The following is a 20000-nucleotide window of genomic DNA, read 5'->3' as shown; positions in this document are numbered from 1 at the left end:
TTAATTAAAACTAAACTGTTTTTGTTTTTATTCTTTATTTTATTTGAGTTTTGACTTGTTTCAGTTTTAGTTTTGAGTCGTTATGATGTCATTATGATGTCATAATGTCTGAGACCTGCACGACTTCGGTGCCCTCGATGATCTTGCGGCTGTACAGGACGGACGGGCAGTGCAGCGAGTCGTTGGCTCCGCCCGCCACGATGTACGAGCGCTCCGGGTACGCCAAGTCCCAGAACCTGGACACACACACACACACACACACACACACACACACACACACACATTAACATCCTGAAGTCACTGATCCTTCACCTTTTGGCCAAATCTTTTTAAAAAACTTAAAATTCATGTGCAGTCGCTCATCCTGCTGCGGAGAAACGCTCAGGCCCCTCGGGCACTTTGGCAAACTGTGACTGTCCTTTAAAATAACATTTAATGAGAGCGTGTGTGCACTCAGGCCAATGGGAATTTCCCAGTTTGGGATCAATAAAGTAAATCTATCTCTCTATCTATCTATCTATCTATCTCTCTAAACGAGTTTGTTTTTTTGTGACGAAGAAAAACCAAATCCAATCAGACATGCGAGCAGAGACCTGATCCTCATGTCGGAGCCGGCCGTCAGCAGCAGGGGGTTCCCATCAGCTGGACTGCAGTAGATCCCATGAACACTGTGGGGGGACGGCTGCACACACACACACACACACACACACACACACACACACACACACACACACACACACCGTTGGATGTCAGATTTCACGTTCAGCAAATTGGCTCAATGAAGAGACAGAGAGACAGAGACTGTAAGAAAATTCTCATAAAAACTCAGAAAAACAAGGGAAAAATGTACAGAAAAACAGATTTGTAATATTATAATTATATATTTAGAGTAAATTTAAGGTCATTTCCTCGTTGTTTTTTGCTCATTTTTTGGGTCACTTCTTGTGAAGTTATTCATCGCCCTCCTTCCACGCTGTGAATCCAAACACTGATCCAAACTGTGACAGCACTCAGAAACTAGGACCGCCAGGAAATCACAGCTGCTGTTTGTTAATCTGATCTGTATGTCTGACAGTGAAGCTTGTTGTTCAGAGGCGACAGCACGCAGCGCCCTGTTTGCTTTGAAACGTGAAAACAAGCGACGAGCTGTGATCCAGGCATGAAGCTGCTCTGCTCCCCTGGAAGGTGTTTTACTCAAACCTGGAAAACCAGTCTGGAACTTTCCAGGTTCTGCAGGATGTAAGGAAACGTGCAGCACACACACACACACACACACACACACACACACACACACACACACACACACACACACACACACACACACACACACGTACCTGCATCTCGGACAGCGGGGGGGCAGAGCTCGCCCACAGGGTGAACTTGCGGTCTCCAGTCTCCATGTCCCACATAGACACCTCATTATTCCCCTGGACCGCTGCACACACACACACACACACACACACACACACATTGTGAAATGAAAACATGCTTGTGCAGAGAGCCAGTGGGCGTTTACTGTTTACTGTTTATTGTTTACTGTTTATTGTTTATTAGGATCCCCACTAGTCTTCCTGAGGTCCGACACAAAAATCAAAACATTACATAAACATTCATTTAATGATTATGCAATCACCAGGCTTCTGATAATGAAATAAAAATAGGAAAAAAGAAGCTGGAGTAAATAAAGATAAAGACGGTGAGAGGAGGAGGCGTCTCACCGGCGATGACAGATGATTGGTAGAGCGGGTGCATGAGCAGCCGTCTGATTCGTGCTCGGGCCGGGTGGGAGTGGTTTGAGATGGGAAGCTGGAACCGCATATCCCAGCAGGCCATGGTGCCGTTACTCGTACCTGAGGAGGAAGCAGAGCGCCGTCAGACTGAAGTACAGGAGCTGACAGGGACAACATTATGGGATGTTCCAGTGAGGCTTGGTCTTGATTCATAATTGATTTTTTTGCTTCATGATGTAACAAAAATCTTTAAATTCCATTCAAGTGAAATTGACCAAACACATGTATATGTATATATGTATATGTAAAGCCTTAAAAACGTTTTGGGCAAACTCACTTATTAGATTATGTTGTAATAACTAAAAACACAATGAAGGGAAATCCAGCTTTCACTCAGCAGCAAGAGATAAAACCACACTTACAATCCATATTTATACGCATACACAGATTTAAAGAGACGTGTGTGTGTGTGTGTGTGTGTGTGTGTGTGTTTGGCAGCCCTGAGATCAGCTCCCTGTCCCACTTCATCGTCTTTAAGTCCAACCTGGAGCCACAAACCAGCTGGAACATCTGCTCTGCAGGTTCCTGACTGACTGGGTTACACTTCCCAAAAACTCCACAATGCTCCGGGACCAGCGACCCTGCACGTGCACGTGTGTGTGCACGTGCATGTGCATGTGCACACACACGTTTCTTAGTTTTCTATGTCCTTTTTTTTTTCTGCTGGAACGACCAAATGGAGGTAACTAAACAGTGTTTTACCTAAACTGATCTAATAACTGGAGTAAAATATTAAACACCAACTGGTGATGTGACTCAACACTCTCTCTCACACACACACACACACACACACACACACACACACACACACACACTCTGTGCCGTACCCAGGCAGAGCCAGCACTGGTGCATGTCCACGGTGAAGGAGGTGATGAGGCCGAGCCGCAGGTCGTGCCGCAGCGTCCAGGCGTTGGAGTTGGAGCGAAGGTCCCAGCCCACCAGGCAGCCGTTCACGGTGGCGTAGGCCAGCACCGACTGGGCGCCCGAGTTGAAGTGGTGAACGTCGACCACGCAGCCGTCCTCCTGCAGGTCCAGAGACCTGAGGACACACACACAAACACACACACACACACACACACACACGCTGAGCTGAGCTTCAATAACAGTTTGTCCAGCAGCCTGACAGACGAGCAGACTCAGACGCCCAAAGCTCACAACTTTATTGCTCAGCTAGAAAATGTTAAGCCTCCGGCACGTCTTCACTGCAGCGACTCGACTGACTGAACACGAGGATTCCTGCTACAAACGTAGAAGTCATAAAGTCTGGTGCACAGCAGGGAACCCTTCTAAACACTCATGAGCAGCTCTGGGAGAATAAACAGAGCTCAGAAACATTTTCACTTCCAGTTTACAGTCACATCAACCTTTTAAAGCTCTGTTATGAACCACTGACAGCATTAGACTGGACTTGCCGGTTTTTGCAGGAAAATGATAAAAATACAAAAACCTCTCAGTCTCATTCAGTTCATACCCAGATAAGTAAAACCTAAAAATGATAGAACCAATAAACAAAGTCATGAAAAGGGAACCAGTGGGGACCAAACCAGTCAGAGTTCTCTGTGAACTGGACTGCTTAATCAAATAAAGGTCAAATTAGAAAGAACTTGAAAACCTACAGCAGTTTTAAATGACTGACAAAATGCATCGTTGGTGTCATTTTGATTTTAGGTTTACGTTTTGAAAATGTAATCTTCAGCATACAGAGTCGAGTGTGTCTCTGTTGGCTTCATAGTTATGGATGAAGAAATGATAATCACGGGATGACCATCGCCAAAAATGAACTGACTGTTTGTTGGACCAAAGCCTGTCTCTCCTCCAAATTTGGTGAAAATCTATCATTTTTTTTGCCGTCCTGCTGACAGAGACAGAAAAACAAGACTGACAGGTAAAAACATCATGGCTTTAGTTTTAGTTTTCGCCTAAAGCGCCTGACAGTGACAGGTTCTGATTCTTGGTCTTCACTCCAGCTGGTCCTCCAGCAGGTGAGCGGCTCCTCTGAGGTGAGGACAGGGTTTGGAGACGTTACCTGGTCTGGAAAGGCTGAACTTTGGGAGATTTGGGCGGCTTGTTCGCTTCGACCGCCAGCAGCTGGATGGATCCGTTGTCTGAGGCCACCGCCAGGTAATGTGAGCCCTGACAGAAGGTCAGCGTCTTCACGTGGCCGCCGATACGAGAATACGTCAGCACCGACCTGGAGAGTGCCAGTTAAACAAACAACAAATCACAACACCGTTTTCATGCCAGCGAGGCCGTTTATTAGCCCATAAATGAAAAAATGCAGAAAGACGTGCTGGAACATGGACAACAAGTGGACGACGTCCAACTGAATTAATAACAAAAACTGTTAAAGTATTTTCCCTGATCGCAGTGGAAACCTGAGCACAGGGTTCAAACACACATGTACAGACACACACATGCAAGTCCCTTTACTGTTATGCATTATGTACTATAATCTCTTTACTATTATGTATTATGGACTATAATCTCATTACTGTTATGTATTATGGACTATAATCTCATTACTGTTATGTATTATGGACTATAATCTCATTACTGTTATGTATTATGGACTATAATCTCATTACTGTTATGTATTATGGACTATAATCTCATTACTGTTATGTATTATGTACTATAATCTCATTACTGTTATGTATTATGCAGTATAATCTCATTACTGTTATGTATTATGGACTATAATCTCTTTACTGTTATGTATTATGCACTATAATCTCTTTACTGTTATGTATTATGCACTATAATCTCTTTACTATTATGTACTATAATCTCATTACTGTTATGTATTATGTACTATAATCTCATTAATGTTATGTATTATGCACTATAATCTCTTTACTGTTATGTACTATAATCTCATTACTGTTATGTATTATGTACTATAATCTCATTACTGTTATGTATTATGCACTATAATCTCTTTACTATTATGTACTATAATCTCATTACTGTTATGTATTATGTACTATAATCTCTTTACTATTATGTACTATAATCTCTTTACTGTTATGTATTATGCACTATAATCTCTTTACTGTTATGTATTATGTACTATAATCTCATTAATGTTATGTATTATGCACTATAATCTCTTTACTATTATGTACTATAATCTCATTACTGTTATGTACTATGTACTATAATCTCATTACTGTTATGTATTATGTACTATAATCTCATTACTGTTATGTATTATGCACTATAATCTCTTTACTATTATGTACAATAATCTCATTACTGTTATGTATTATGTACTATAATCTCTTTACTATTATGTACTATACTCTCATTACTGTTATGTATTATGCACTATAATCTCATTACTGTTGCGTATTATGCAATATAATCTCATTACTGTTATGCAGTATGTACTATAATCTCATTACTGTTATGTATTATGTACTATAATCTCATTACTGTTATGTATTATGCACTATAATCTCATTACTAATATGCTGGAAACTGCCAGAATAGATGTTTGATTTGATGGATGGTTTTTGTTTTGTTTGTCTGATATTTCTATATTTATTGGACTTTTTCTGTACAGAGGTGATGCTGGTGTTCATAACGGTGTTGGTGGTTATAATGGTCGTGCTGGTGGTCACAGTAACCATGTTGGTGGTCATGGTGAGGGTGTTGGTGGTTCAGGTGAGGGTGTTGGTGGTCATGGTGAGGGTGCTGGTGGTCATGGTGAGGGTGCTGGTGGTTCTGGTGAGGGTGCTGGTGGTCACAGTAACCATGTTGGTGGTCATGGTGAGGGTGCTGGTGGTCATGGTGAGGGTGCTGGTGGTTCTAGTGTGGGTGTTGGTGGTTCAGGTGAGGGTGTTGGTGGTTCTAGTGTGGGTGCTGGTGGTTCTGGTGAGGGTGCTGGTGGTCATGGTGAGGGTGCTGGTGGTCATGGTGAGGGTGCTGGTGGTTCTGGTGAGGGTGCTGGTATCTGTTTCTCACCTGGTGGTTGTGGTTTTGCCCTCCATCTTCTGGCTGTCCCAGACCTTGACGGTGCCGTCATTGGAGGCCGTGGCGAAGATGGAGTGTTCGTCAGACACTCGGATGCGGTTGACGGCGGCTTTGTGCTCGTGGAGGTGGGCGACCAGCAGCCCCTTCGGGTGCCATCCTGCATGTGCACAGCTCGGTAAGCCTTACAGATTTCAACGTTCTACACAGACAACACCTACTTTATATCTTGTGTGATAACAGGGTGGCCCTCGGGTGACCTCTGTGTTTTTGTCGCTGGTTAAACGGCGTTCAGCAGGGCTACATGCAGAGATCTGATGCTGAACTTGAATGGGGAAGAGAAGTGACTGAACTGTTTGCTGCTTGCTGAAAGTAGTAATAATAAATAATAAGTAATAAATAATAAATGCTAATTGTTCCCACCAACTGGAATACAGAAAGTCGCCCAGTGCAGTGGCCACAGTTCTTTGCAACGGCAATGATGCATGTAAACATGGCCACGCCAACTGTCCTGCCATGCTGAACAGGAAAGTCCCTTGTACTCCAATTCAAGGTGATACACACCTTAACATGACATTTTATGGAATATGTTTCATTAGCGAGCTGACACACAGCACATGGCAACTACAGCAGGCTTTCTTTAGAGTATATTTGAGGAATATTTACAGGAGGAGGCAGGAGACCACCTGCTGCTGGTTTCAGTTGTGAAAAACCAAACCAAACTCTCCAATGCCCCTTTTCCATTAGTATCGACTCGGCTCGACTCGGCTCGACTCTACTCGCCTTGACGCGGTTTAGGTGGTTTTCCATTACAATTGAGTAGCACCTCGCCGTGGGTGGAGTCGTCATAGCAAGGCGGCGCACCATCCAGCTCCCTCTGGATTCTTTGGGCCGCCACCAAGCTCAGAAAAGTCTCCACGTCTTTATTTGACCGCGGTAGCGGTTTGCTTGCCATTTTCCGACTTTGAAAACTACAGACGATCAATGCGCACGGCCGCTGTTGCCGTTTTTTTTTTTTTTTTTTTAATGTTGGGTTTTGTTTTCCTGCGAGAGTCGCTCTCGTCACTCCCTGTCCAATCAGTTGCCTGCACGGCGTTTACGTCACATTTTTGGCTCGACTCAGCTCGACTCAGCTCAACTCAGCTCGCTTGGAACCCCGGCTGAGTAGGTGCTAAAATGGGACCTGCTAGCAGGTACTACCACCTGATGGAAAAGCTCTTAAACCGAGTAGAGTCGAGCCGAGTCGAGCTGAGTAGGTACTAGTGGAAAAGGGGCACAAGTCTTAGTTCTGTATTTCAGAGGGGGCGGAGCTTAACGTGTGTGTTACCAGGCGGCGGAGGCCGGCTCTCCCACTCGGCGCTCTCCATCATCTGTTTGGCCATGCGCTCGGCGCTGCACTGCTCCCTCTTCTGCTGCACCAGCTGCTGCAGCTCCGCCTTGCAGGTGTTGATGCGGCGCTGGTAGGCGGGGCCGCTGGCCACCGACTGCACGACGGGCACCGCCGGGGCCACCGTGCTCTTCCTGCTCTGACTCGCCGGCCCATCAGTCGCCTAAAAAAAAAAAAACAAAAACAAACAAACAAAAAACAAATCTGTCACTCAGCTGACTGACAGAAAACCAAACATCACATCAGCCCCTAAATAATTTCCCACCCTGTTGAACCGGCAGAAGCTCGTTTCTCTGCCACAGAGCTGAGAGCTCAGCGAGCTGCCATCACGGGCCATGGGGTTCCTGTCTTATTCCTCCAGTGAGGGCCTTTAGCTTGAGGAGGCTTGTTGGTGGTTCTTGTGTTTTGGCTGGTGCTCGAGGCAGGTGCCTCTACTGTACTCTCTCCAGCTGCATGCTCTGCTCTGATGTCAGTGTGTATTCATGTATATAAAGAGGATGAGATAAGCACCTTCAGTGTGGCGGTGAATGAGGACATGTATCTGTAGGCCAAGGAAATATTTTGTGATGACAGCTGAGAACAAACACCTCACGTTAACAAGCCAGTGATTCACCTGCAGCTGGTTTTACTGGGGGGAGATGAGGAGACCAGACTGGATCAAAGCCAGCGAGGCTCTAGCAGTTTTACTTTCTCCGCCCTGTGGGCCCTGAAGCCCTTTCACACTGTAAACATCAATTAACGGCTGTAAACGAACTCCAGCTTCACTTGGTGAAAGTGAAACTTGGTGGTTTCTGGACCTTTGAACTTGTCCTGAAGTGACTCTAGACCTGAAAAAAAAAACAGACCACCCCAGTTTTTGCTAACCTGCATCAACCCTCAGTGTCCATTAGGAAGTTTTTACACTTGTTTACAGTCTCTTCATGGTTTGAGACCGGCCAACATCACTGACTCTTTGTCATTTTAAAATCCTTCGTGTTCTCTGAGATCCTCTGCTGCTGGTTTTTAAAATACAAAATGCCACGCTAATTTTACATTTTTACCTGTGTGCCAAAATTATGGAATTCCCAACTCAAGGCTGTAGGAGATGCAGCCTCTGTGCACAACTGAAAATGTATTTATTCAACATTGCTTTAAACTACCTGTCATGCTTCCTTTGTTTTATTCTTCTATTCTGTTCTTGTAATATGTTTTATTGTTTTTATGGCTTCCTTTGTTTCATCTCCATCTGTCTTATATCTACTTGATATCTGTGATCGAGCCAGAAGTGAACACAGGCACTTTCTGCTTTGTCCTGTCCACATTCGTGCTGCATTAAACTATTTAGACAACAGCTGGAACTCAAATGAATTTTTGTTTGACTGCAGTGAAGGAGCAGGACTTACATCAGATAAAACTACTCAGATCAGATAAAACTGTTTTGTAACTGAGAAAATAAAGTATTTCCTGTGAGCTGAAAGAAGTTATTCCCCTCAGAAGATCGTATCGACCCCCTTGTTCTCTTTTTCCTTTCTGTGCGCTGGCTATTATTTTGAAAAATGGACAACCTTACCACCAGCCAGCATACACGACTGTGATGTGACACAGCACTGTGGTATCAAAGCTGCCGTGCTGCAGCAACTTCGTGATAAACTGCTTCCCAATAACTTCAATGAAAAAGTTCAAAGCAGCAGCACCTTGTAGCTGGAAGTCTGCAGCTTCACATTTTCTAAATTCAAAATAATCTCAATAATTCAGCAGGAAGCTTTGAGAAAGTCAAATGTAGCTCTCATTTCCATAAAAAACAAACAAACATTGTTCACCTTGACCTTTTCACCTCGAACCCAGCAGCAGGACGGACTCTAACAGGGTCTCTCAGCGCCCCCTAGTGGTCAGCAGCTTTAGTGGTCATTGCCCTGGCAGACAGCTGCTGTTTTGTCCGTCTTTGCACTGTGAAGCATGCGGCTTCTCGTGTTTGGGCTGTAAACAGTTTTACAGCTCAGATCAGAGGCAGGCGTGCAGCCAGCACAGCCAGCTGCTAGCAATTCTAACGGCAAACTTCATTAAGATAAAATAGTTTCTCTCTCTCTCTCTCTCTCTCTCTGAGGGGAGCTGACTGGAAAAATCGTGTTCTGTTAACCATACTGGTCCCACTGGGGCTGTGGTACAGTACAGTGTGGTATGGTACATTAGCCCTGGTTTTCCACTGGACTGATGCCTGATGCCTCATTGTGTTGGAGCTGCTCTGTTTCAGGAGCAGGAACCTGAGAAAACACAGTTTACCGTGACATAAACATCCTGTTTCACTCACACTGGCCTTGGTGGCCACGCTACTACAGTTTAATGAAATCCTGCCAGAAGCCTTCCAACATTAACCAGTTCCTCCTTATGCTAAAGTTTGATCCCTGTAATATTATTCCATGCTTGGCTAAAGGCTGATAATCATGTTGTGTGCTGTGTGTTGTCTGTCTGGCTTTGTGTGCGTTTGGCTCAGCCGACTCTTTCATGTTTTATGAATGAGTGCATTTCTCTGCTGGACGCTGCAGGGGAAACTCTGAAAAGTTGTTATTTAAGATTTACCGTTTGTTTTAAAGGCTTAAATACCTGAATGTTCAACAGATTTTAATAAAGGAGTGGATGTTGAAGTGAGTGGCATTTCTTCTTCTTATTTTTTTTACTGTGCTATTGAAATGGGTACGGAGAACCGGTGTTGGTATCGACTGCTGACTTCCTGGTGACAGACCTGGTTTACTGGAAGCCGCTGGAGATACAGGATGACACACCGGAGATTCATCAAACCACTGGGATAGTTTTGTTTTTTTGTTTCTCTGCAGTTTAAATTAACAAAGACGTCCGTTTTGAAGTTTCAACTGTGAATTACCGTATTTCCCCAATTAATCGCCCGGGTGTTTAATACGCAAAATCAACTTGGACCCCGGGCGTTTAAAAGGACCAGGCGGCTATTTATGGCCCGGCGATTAATTGGTGAAATACGGTATATCTTGCTTAATGTGGGATTATTAAGATGCTTCCCAAGGAGTTTATGTCTCTGGTTTGATCGTGCCATGTTACAAACAGACATGTCAATTATGTCCAGTCTGAGCTCGACTCAAGCTGAACAGATCATAAATCTTATAGTGAAAATTAGCCTGTTTATGTGGTAATAATCACAGGGCTTGCCTGTTTGGGCCGGGTGACGCGGCGGAGACGGCAGGTGCCAGCTCACCTGCAGGTCCAGAGCAGGACCGTCTGATTTTACTGCCCCAGCCCGGTAGAAATATCTGTTATTGATCATGAGCCGCCCCGTCCTGTCCCAGGCTTTTGTTTGGAAGCTGCAGGGGAGAATTATCTTTTCACTTGATTTTTTTCTGTGTTTTGGCTGCAGCTCGGGAGGTAAGAGACTCGTGTTTCCTTTTCTTGTGCTGAACGCTGTTTGCTGGAGATGTCCACTTGGAAAATAAAAGCTTTAGGGAGATGATTCATATGATTTCTGCTGATGCTGTTTTGTGAAATTCTGATGCCTGCGCTTATTATTTATCTACAATGATTTTTCATAAATAAACTCATCATGCTGTATTTACCCTGATGTGTAAGATTTGTTTTGGGAGCAGGGATATGAAGGCTCTACTTTTCTTTCGGTGCTCTGGTTGGTACAACGCCAACATAATGAAGACAGACCAGCAGTCAGCTGCACTCAGAGGAGCAGAGCGCCCCCTGGTGGTGAGACGGAGGTTTGCTTGGTTACCGTGGCCGGCTGCGGCGAGGGCGGCTCCTGTGACCCGAACATGCTCTTCCACTCCTCGTTCATGGTGGAGTCCTGCTTGGTGTGCTTCCTCGCTGCGGACACACGGTAAAACAAAACAGATACATGAAAGAAGAGAAAAGCATGTTGGCCCGCTCCCACGCCGCAGTTAACCACACACACAAAATGTTAAGGATGTTTCTGAGGGAAGGCATGAGTGTGCAGTGAGGCACCACAACATGCCGACCAGATGCTGACATTTCCACAACTGTTCATTATTATGCTACAAAAAAATGTTTACCAGCACTCAGATAATGAAATGTGCTCAATCCAGACATCTTTTTTGCTTAAAGCAATTTAAAACAGATCTGATTTTTCAGGATAACATTGCTTGAAAAAAAAAAGAAAAAAGAAAGAAATCAGCTTGTTTCAGGAAGACATAACAAAAGTGACCTGCCTCATTTCAAACTGTTGCTAAATTTGTCTCAAGCCACGGCCAAATGTGCACAAACGTTTCAACAAAGAGACTCCAGGAGCCAACAGGCTTCCGGCTGACTTTGAGCTGCAGGTGTTCTGCAGTGACAGTGAGGCTGCAGGTGTGTGCAGTGACAGTGAGGCTGCAGGTGTGTGTAGTGACAGTGAGGCTGCAGGTGTTCTGCAGTGACAGTGAGGCTGCAGGTGTTCTGCAGTGACGGTGAGGCTGCAGGTGTTCTGCAGTGACGGTGAGGCTGCAGGTGTGTGCAGTGACAGTGAGGCTGCAGGTGTTCTGCAGTGACGGTGAGGCTGCAGGTGTTCTGCAGTGACGGTGAGGCTGCAGGTGTGTGCAGTGACAGTGAGGCTGCAGGTGTTCTGCAGTGACAGTGAGGCTGCAGGTGTTCTGCAGTGACAGTGAGGCTGCAGGTGTGTGCAGTGACAGTGAGGCTGCAGGTGTTCTGCAGTGACAGTGAGGCTGCAGGTGTGTGCAGTGACAGTGAGGCTGCAGGTGTGTGCAGTGACAGTGAGGCTGCAGGTGTTCTGCAGTGACAGTGAGGCTGCAGGTGTTCTGCAGTGACAGTGAGGCTGCAGGTGTGTGCAGTGACAGTGAGGCTGCAGGTGTGTGCAGTGACGGTGAGGCTGCAGGTGTGTGCAGTGACAGTGAGGCTGCAGGTGTGTGGAGACGATCAGACTGAGGCAGATCTGCTCACACAGCAGCAGCGATGCTATCCAACCGACCGGACAGAGAACACACACTGTCCTCTGCAGTCAAACACAGATGCATGCTGGGTATTCAGGTATTAAACCTCGCTGATCTCAGATAAAAAGCCCCAGAAGCTGCAGGATCTGTTTTAATCTGCAGAGCGGAGGATCAGATGGAGCTCCGTTTCTCCTGTAAACGGCACGACGCTGAATATTTATGGAAAACGTTCCAGCCGGCGGCGACGGGAGGAAACGGCATGAAAGTGAAAATCTGTTCAGTAAAATAAAACATTTATGAGGCAAAGATTCAATCCAACAACATCACAGTACATATTACTACTGCTGGGCGAGTACTACTGCTTTTCCAAAAACTACTGCTACTGCTATTTCTACTACTACTAATGAAACTACTACTACTACTGCTACTACTACTGCTCATACTGCTAGTTGCAGTAGTACTCAGAGTGGCTCCGGCCTTTCAATAAGGTTCAGTTCTGTCCTTCACAGTTAATCCAAGTATCTGTGCTGATCTACCAGCTCTAATAACATATAAAACTTCATATTTCTCATTTCCTGTTGCAGTATACTCCCTGAGCATTTTTAAGAGACTGTATCTTGTGTCATTGTTATACTGCATTGCCCGAAAAACTATGACTGGTAGTACTACTACTAGTGCTGCTAGCTAATACTGCAAATACTACTAGAGCTACTAATAGTGCTACTACTGCAGTACTACCACCTGTACGACACATACTGCTACTGCTGCTATTATTATTAGTGCCTTTGAATGTGTTTTGTTTTTTTAAACGAGCGGCTCAACACGGCCGTGAAAAATTTAAATTCAATCTGTGTGATTCATTTCCAAATCCTCTCTCCATATTCTACTCAGATCACGTCACGAATATTTACTTTGTCCTGCAGTTTCTGCTGCTAAACAGACGCAGTGTGTTTTGTATCTGTTATACTGCAATGCCCCAAAAAACTACTATTTCCACTACTACTACTACTACTACTACTACTACTACTGGTACTGCAACAGGAGAGGAAAGAGGAGGAAAGATGAGAAGAAGAAGGAAAGGAGGAGATGAAGACGTGGAAGAGGAGAAGCAAAAAGAAAATGAGGAAAGAGAAGGGAGGAAGGAGGGAGGAGACAGGAGAGCAAGAGGACGATGGAGGAGAAAACAGAAACATCAAGAATGAATGAACCAACGGACGTATGAAAGAATGGAGAGAGAGAAAAGAGAGAGAAAAGAGAGAAAAGAGAGAGGTTTGTCTTATTCTGACTGTTAGTCGGGTGGGATTTTAATGTCACGTCCCAGTTAATGAAATCAGAAACACAAACCAGAAAATAAAACATTTCTACAAACTCGAGCTGATGTGAGGGAAGCTGTGAGTCGGCGTTAAACCAGAGGCTCAGCTCGGGCTTTAGTGCGGCTCGGTTTGCATTAGGCATCGGGGCTGAACGATTTCAGGAAAAGATATTGCGATTTCGATTTTATTCGCGATATTTCTTCAAATCAAGCTTCAGTGCAATATTCACCATGCACAGTAACAGATTTAAAACATGACAGAAAATTACATCGTACCATCAAAACATTAAAATGCTATTTACTCTAATGCAAGGATAAATAATAAAAAGGTAAGAATTGCTTCCATGTATTTATTGCCTTGACCAACAGCAGTTGTTACAGCTCAAGAACTACATTTTTAAAAAGTTGTGCAAAAAATCCTTTATTGTGTATAGCTGAAAAAATGTAATAAAATACCAAACAATTAAAAAAAGATGTTAAATAAGTGATAACACTCCACATTTTCCAGCTGTGTGTTTTTTCCTCCCTCTCGGCGCACAGCTGAGGGACGGCAGCCCGGCTGAAGGAGGTGCGGGGGGGGGGGGGTTTGAATGCGTCTCTGGTGACCGTGTGAACAGACACCGTGTCTTTGGCAGGCTGGTGTGCACGTCTGCAGTCTCAAACCTGAAACACTCCCATATGACCCACATCCTGCTTTTTTGGGATTAAATCCCCTAACCCCGCCTCTGGTTCAGCTGAAGCCGTTTGAAAACACGTTATTTTGGGACACCAGCTTGTTACTGACTGTGTTTACGGTCTTTAGTATCCCGGTTTTGATCGGGTTTTTTAAGTATCCCGTTTTTGTGTTTGTGCTCTAACCACCATATCCCAATTCAGAAACCGGGTTATGGCCTTATCCCAGTTTCAAGAAACCTGGTTTTGCCACCTGGAATGCTCCAATAGGAGCCGGGACACTGGAGCATGTACACGCCTTATCCCGGCCTGACGGCTGCCCACCGTGTGCCCAGGCGCCACGGTGAGGACGCCCTCCTCATTCTGAGGTTTTCTGGCAGTGACACCCGGATACCTGTCAAAGTTGGTGACGTATTCAATATTTATTGTCGTTCTCTCCTCCCATTGCTGAAGATGAAGTGGACGAGCTGTAGCTGTAATGCGACTTGAGTATTTCCTAACGCTGAGCCCGCTAGAGGCCACAGATCTCTCATGTTTGTCTTCCTTCTAAATATAATAAATACATCACACTTCCTGCTCAATCTGTTGTAAACTAAAGACGTAACACTATACTTTCAGGGATCACTTCTATAGTTCCTGACTAGAGAAATGTGTTTTTAAAGTGTTTGGTCTCGCTAGCCACGATGATGAGTTGTGATGTTCCCTTCTGAGAGAGAAGCTGGCAGTGAATAATGAGTCTGTTCATATCTTCACTGTCACTGATGACTGATTTTTGCTTCCTTGGGGAGCATTGAGGAGGGGAATATTATCATAGTGGTTTTTTAAAATTCCAGAATTTCCGTGGTTGGGATCAATAAAGTATATCTATCTATCTATCTATCACACGCCTGTGCAGAGAGGATGCAGTGATCAGAGAACGGTTTCCTGGTATTTATCATGTTTACAGGGATATGAGGAACCGGGTTTCTCTGTGTTCCATGTAAACATCAGATCCCGGACACGCTCAAAGCCGGGACTCTAAAGACCTTGTAAACACAGTCAGTGAGTGTGAATGCCTTCGCCTGGACAGTGGCCGCTTCTGATTGGTCAGCTTGACAGGGCTTGACAGCGGGATGGTAGGGAGCAGCATGTATGTGTGAAATAGTGGATACAACAGATCCTGGGTCAGTCAGGAGTGCTGCTAAAAACCGCAGCTTTTGCAACCTCAAGCTCGCACCGTCTGAAATCTCAATTTCGATCAGAAAGCGATAAATCGTTCAGCCCCGCTGTGCGTCATGTGTTTTCAGAGCATGTGAGTGCAGTCCGGCCTGTCAAACCGAGTAAGGCGGCTGGGTTAGACACGCACGTCACTTCAAGCTACATCACATTAAAACAATATACCAGATGCTGAGGCCAGGGACTCTGAAATAAATAAAAACAAAAGCAGATTATAACACGGAACAGATCTGAGTCTGAGTTTGCATTTCCAACGAAGTGAGGAGGACGAGCAGGCATGCACGTCGCCTCGAGCTACATCACATGAAACAACACACCAGATGGCCCAAAAATTAAAAAAGAAAATAATAAGTTGCAGAGCCTTTTTTTTTTTTTTTTTGGAGAGAATTAAAAGCCTCTTTCTTCTTGTTATTTTCCTGTTCGAACTGGAAAGTAGATCCGGCAGGTAACGCCTGCTGGAAAGCTCCACACTGTAACCTTACGCCAGGAAGAAACGACCTAATACTTTCACAAAAAAATGTAATTACATGGAAAAAAAAACAAAAACTGGGTACCAGGTCTTGTTGTTTCTGTAGTGATAACCCTCTTTGCTGGTGTTGTGCTAAAATCTTTATTTTATTTTGCTGTTTTGCTGCGGAAGCAAATGGAGAGATTTAAATCCCGTGCTGTGGATTAGCAGCTAATGAGGAGATTTCACCTCCATGTGGACATAAAGAGCACAATACACCAATAAATGAATTAATTTAAATGTAATTTTAAAAGAATATGCAAAATGTAAGAAGGAGCTGATGGTTAATGTCCTCTGTTCAGTGAATTAGTTTGATCACAGAGGTGGTTTGTGGTGAAGTTCACCAAAATAAGTCGTCAGTATGAAGTTCGGACTCCGTGTTGCTTCACCTGAGAGACGCAGCTCTGCTCTCCTCACCTCGGACAAACATGGCGTCTGCAGGCGTGTCTGACAGCGACGGCTCCGAGTCGCCGAGATCCGAAAACAAACTCCAAACAAAACCCAGATCACACGTGAGGAGTGCGCCCCCTGCAGGAGACGCTCCCTCACAACCTCAGGCTGTGGCCACTCAGCTCCTAACCTCCGACACATTTAATCCTAATGAGGGGAGAGTAGCTGGGTTTCCATCCAAATATATCGAAATTTTTGAGCGAATTTTCTCAAAATGCGCAAAAGAAAATGCAAATTTATGCCTGTTTCCATTAGTTTTGTTTTGCGATTACTGAGAGGAGAGTGCGCCGTGAGATGATGTCATAAAACAGCGTCTGTGTGTCGACTGAACCACAACACACACTCAGCTGACACTCAACAGCTGATCAGGGACAGATTCCTGCTGAACTTGTCGGCTCTTGGGAGAAGTCTGCTTACTATTTTGGCAGCGCTAACTTCGTACCGAACCATCCTAAATAAGGAATAAGAGACTAATAATAATAATAATAATAATAATAATATTAATAAGACTGTAGCGTAGAAGTGTGACGTGGTATCCGCTCCAGTCAGGGGCGGATCTAGACAAATTCATGGGGTGGCAAGAGGGTGGCATGGAGACTTTAAGGGGTGGCAGAAATATATATGCTGATTTAATACCAAACGATCACATATATCAGTATTTGCTTGGAAAACCTCCAAATGAGGATATTTTAACTCAAAAACATTCTATTATTGTGGTACATGAGCAAAGCATTGAATAGAAAACCAAAAGGTGGCATTAGAAATATTTATTTATTTATTTATTTATCTATCTATCAACCCCTTAAATAGTGGGAGTGTCATTTTTTGCTGCATTTACTTGCACTCGGACATTTGAGTATAACAGCGAGTTTCCGAACAGCCACAAATAAAAAATAAATACATAAATTGTCTGAAATTGGGGTGGCAACTAGGGTGGCAAGGCATTTTTCTAGGGTGGCAGCTGCCACCCCCTGCCACCCCCTAGAACCGCCTATGGGTACAGTTTATTCGCAAAACCTGTTTCCACTGCAAAAAGTTGCATTTTCTTTTATCGATACGCTGAGAAATCCACCCCCTCCAAGCGTAAAAACTTTTTTGCGAATTCTCGGCCGTTTTTCGAATTTCTGGGAAACCCAGCTAATGAGATGAGGATTTTCAAATGTGTGTGTGTGTGTGTGTGTGTGTGCGTGTGCGTATCAACCCGGGGCAGCTCACCTCTCTTGTCCTCGACCTCGGCTTTGGGCTTGACGAGGTCGACCTGGCGGCCGGTGATGCCGAGCGTGGCGAGGTCGATGACGCCGGTCTGCGCCGCCTCTCCCAGGTGGCTCTGCTCGCCCATGTTGGCCTTGGCCTTGTTGGACTTCAGCATGAAGTCTTTGAGCGCCAGCAGCTTGTCCTCCTCCGCCTCCGTCATGCCCTGCAGCAGCCAGCACAGACACCAGGGGGCGTTACAGACCGGGACCACGCCCACACCCAAATGTCAACACTGTCTTACGCAGCACGACTGAGCTAACCGCAGCGTCACCGTGGGGCTCAGCTCCTGATTCAAAGCCATCACGATGCTTGGGAGCCTATTTGATACTACGATTTATTGCAATTTGTGTTTTTTGAATCCTCCTCTAGTTTGTTTGTGTAAAGTCTGATGAGGCTGGGATTCTCCTAGAGGTCACTAGAGGTCATTTTCTCCAGCGACGTCCAGTGTGACAAAAGTCTGTGCCTGCAGTGAAATGGCTGCTATGGGGGCCAACATCATCACACAGGAATCAAATGTGGCTCATTGAATCCACAAGAGTCTCAGCTTTCCAGTCAAAGCCAACTGATGCAGCTCCAAGACTGTTTAGGCCCCAGTCTGTTACCTGGACTTGGTTTAGTTGGGTTTCTTTATTTACACAAAACAAAAAACTTAATAAAAGGATTCAAAATCAAATTCGCAGGGAAATGTGAAGAATGTGGGAACTGCCTGAAAAAACCTCAAGGCCTTGAAAAGCACAAACACAATATGTACGCATGGGCCAATAATCTGAGGCGAGGCTCAGCTGCAGGGGTTTCCAGTGTAAAGTGACTGTACTGCACACCTGCTGCACACCTGTCTGAACGGGGTCCCCTCTGTGTTTTGGGTTTTTTTTTTCTTTGCTGTAAACTTGTGGCTGTAAATTCCTCGGTGAGTTCGTCAGGCTGACAGCTGAAGGGGAATCACCTGAAATAAAGAGGATCCTGGAGGCCCAGCTGAGGAAACGTGAGGCGGATCGTGAACTCTCCTCGGTGACGTTCCTCTGGGAACTCTGTGGTTTCTTTCTGAGGAGGCCTTCAGGGTTCTCTCTGTGTGTGGGAGTTTCCCGTCACCTCAAACCCCCCCAGTGTTTGTCTAAGTCAACGTTCTGGCAAATTTTGTCTTATCGGCGTTAACCAAATATTATTTCCCGTCTGTGTGATAAATCCCTCGCTGGTCCTGACACTGAGAAGCTCCAGCAGACTCGCTCCTGTTTGCTTGTCAGCTCAGCTGCACTTTCTCCTGTTTTTATAAGGATTTCTTTTCTCTAGTTTAAGTTCGAGAGCTTTTATCTTCATCACGCCTGAATGTTTCATCCATGTCTGTTCAGACGTCGTGAAGGTGAGGTTATTACCAGGGATGTTCTGGTTAACAAGCTAAAACTAACATTAGGTGTGAAAAATATATATATATATTAGCATGAAATTAAAACTAAATGTAATGACTAAAAAAAAAAAAAAAATACTTACCTTAAAGGGACGGAAAATGTAAGAAAATAAGCAAAATGTTCTGTAACTGTTGTTTAAAAAGTGCAAATCACCTGAACTGAACTGAGGACAGATATGAATATAATCTGACAGCTGAGTCTACATGGCTCTCTCTCCTACCTTACCTGTTTATTCTACGTTTCTGTTGAGTCTAAAAGGTCCTCTGTTTTTTTTTGTTTTTTTTTTAAATCAGCGCCGGCTTTAGTTTTTGTGTTGTTCCAGAAACAATGAGCAGGACTGGATCTTGGAAATAACAGAAATGCTATTTTTGCTCATGTTCCACGTCCATCCAATTCTTAGTTTTTTCTAAGCTGTGTTGTTTTTGTTTTTTTTTCCCCCTTTTTGGTTTTATGTATCAAAGGAACTGATCTGAAACAGGAGAATCAGAGACCTCGTTGCTGCCGGCCTAACACTTATTTTTTTAGACCGTTAAAGACGGCATTAGACAGTTAAACACTGAAGAGAGAGCGGGACAGGCCTGCTCAAAGTTTGGTGATGACGTGAAAATGTGAGGAAGCTATCAGCCTTTCTGCGATGTAGCACCGACACGGCCACGCCCGCTTTTAGTCCGGCTGTGAGGAAAGGTTGGTGCCTCTTCCTCTTCCTCTTCCTCGGCCGTGACCACAACCTCCCTCTGAGTTTGGAGGGAATATCTGTTGCCCCTTTTCCACCAGAAAACACCTGGTGCTAGTTCGGAGCTGGTGCTAGAGCCGGTGCTTAACTGGTGCCAACAAAGAACCGGTTTGCTTTTCCACCGGCCAACAGCCAAGCGGAGCCAAGTCAGAGCCACGTCATGACGTCATCGTAAAACGTGATCAGGTGGGTGTCGACGCTCGCTCAGAATCACAACAACAAACATGGCCGACCCACCGTAGCGATGCAAATACTGCTCGTGTGTTTACAAGCCTACATTGCGGTCCAGAGGCGAAAAACACAATTATTGCCGGCTACCCGTCGTATTCGTGGTCGGAACGAACGGTGAGTATGTTTAGCTTTACGTTTATAGCGATCACTGCTCCCGTTTGAGGCGACCCACCAATGACAC

General features: G+C 44.8%; 1 protein-coding gene and 1 non-coding gene across 5 annotated transcripts in view; one reads left to right on the top strand and one right to left on the bottom strand.

The window, feature by feature from the left end:
- The window catches only part of pik3r4 (phosphoinositide-3-kinase, regulatory subunit 4), a 35600-nt gene that overhangs the window by 697 nt on the left and 14903 nt on the right, over positions 1–20000 (bottom strand). For all 4 annotated transcript variants that reach the window (XM_030072322.1, XM_030072323.1, XM_030072326.1 and 1 more), the window contains exons 11-20: positions 17414–17615; positions 10871–10962; positions 7090–7312; positions 5757–5922; positions 3817–3981; positions 2618–2829; positions 1719–1850; positions 1335–1435; positions 594–682; positions 116–236 (exon numbers count right to left, since the gene is read on the bottom strand). In XM_030072322.1, the coding sequence (XP_029928182.1) occupies positions 116–236; positions 594–682; positions 1335–1435; positions 1719–1850; positions 2618–2829; positions 3817–3981; positions 5757–5922; positions 7090–7312; positions 10871–10962; positions 17414–17615 (1503 nt within the window). The remainder of the gene's footprint in view (positions 1–115; positions 237–593; positions 683–1334; positions 1436–1718; positions 1851–2617; positions 2830–3816; positions 3982–5756; positions 5923–7089; positions 7313–10870; positions 10963–17413; positions 17616–20000) is intronic.
- On the top strand, positions 14628–14843 carry LOC115374555 (small nucleolar RNA U3). The gene has a single exon (XR_003929628.1). It is a non-coding gene; the product is annotated as a small nucleolar RNA U3 (small nucleolar RNA).

The sequence above is a fragment of the Myripristis murdjan genome, chromosome 16, assembly GCF_902150065.1.
Source record: "Myripristis murdjan chromosome 16, fMyrMur1.1, whole genome shotgun sequence".
Classification (NCBI taxonomy): domain Eukaryota; kingdom Metazoa; phylum Chordata; class Actinopteri; order Holocentriformes; family Holocentridae; genus Myripristis; species Myripristis murdjan.
This window is presented reverse-complemented; position numbering and strand designations above follow the sequence as displayed.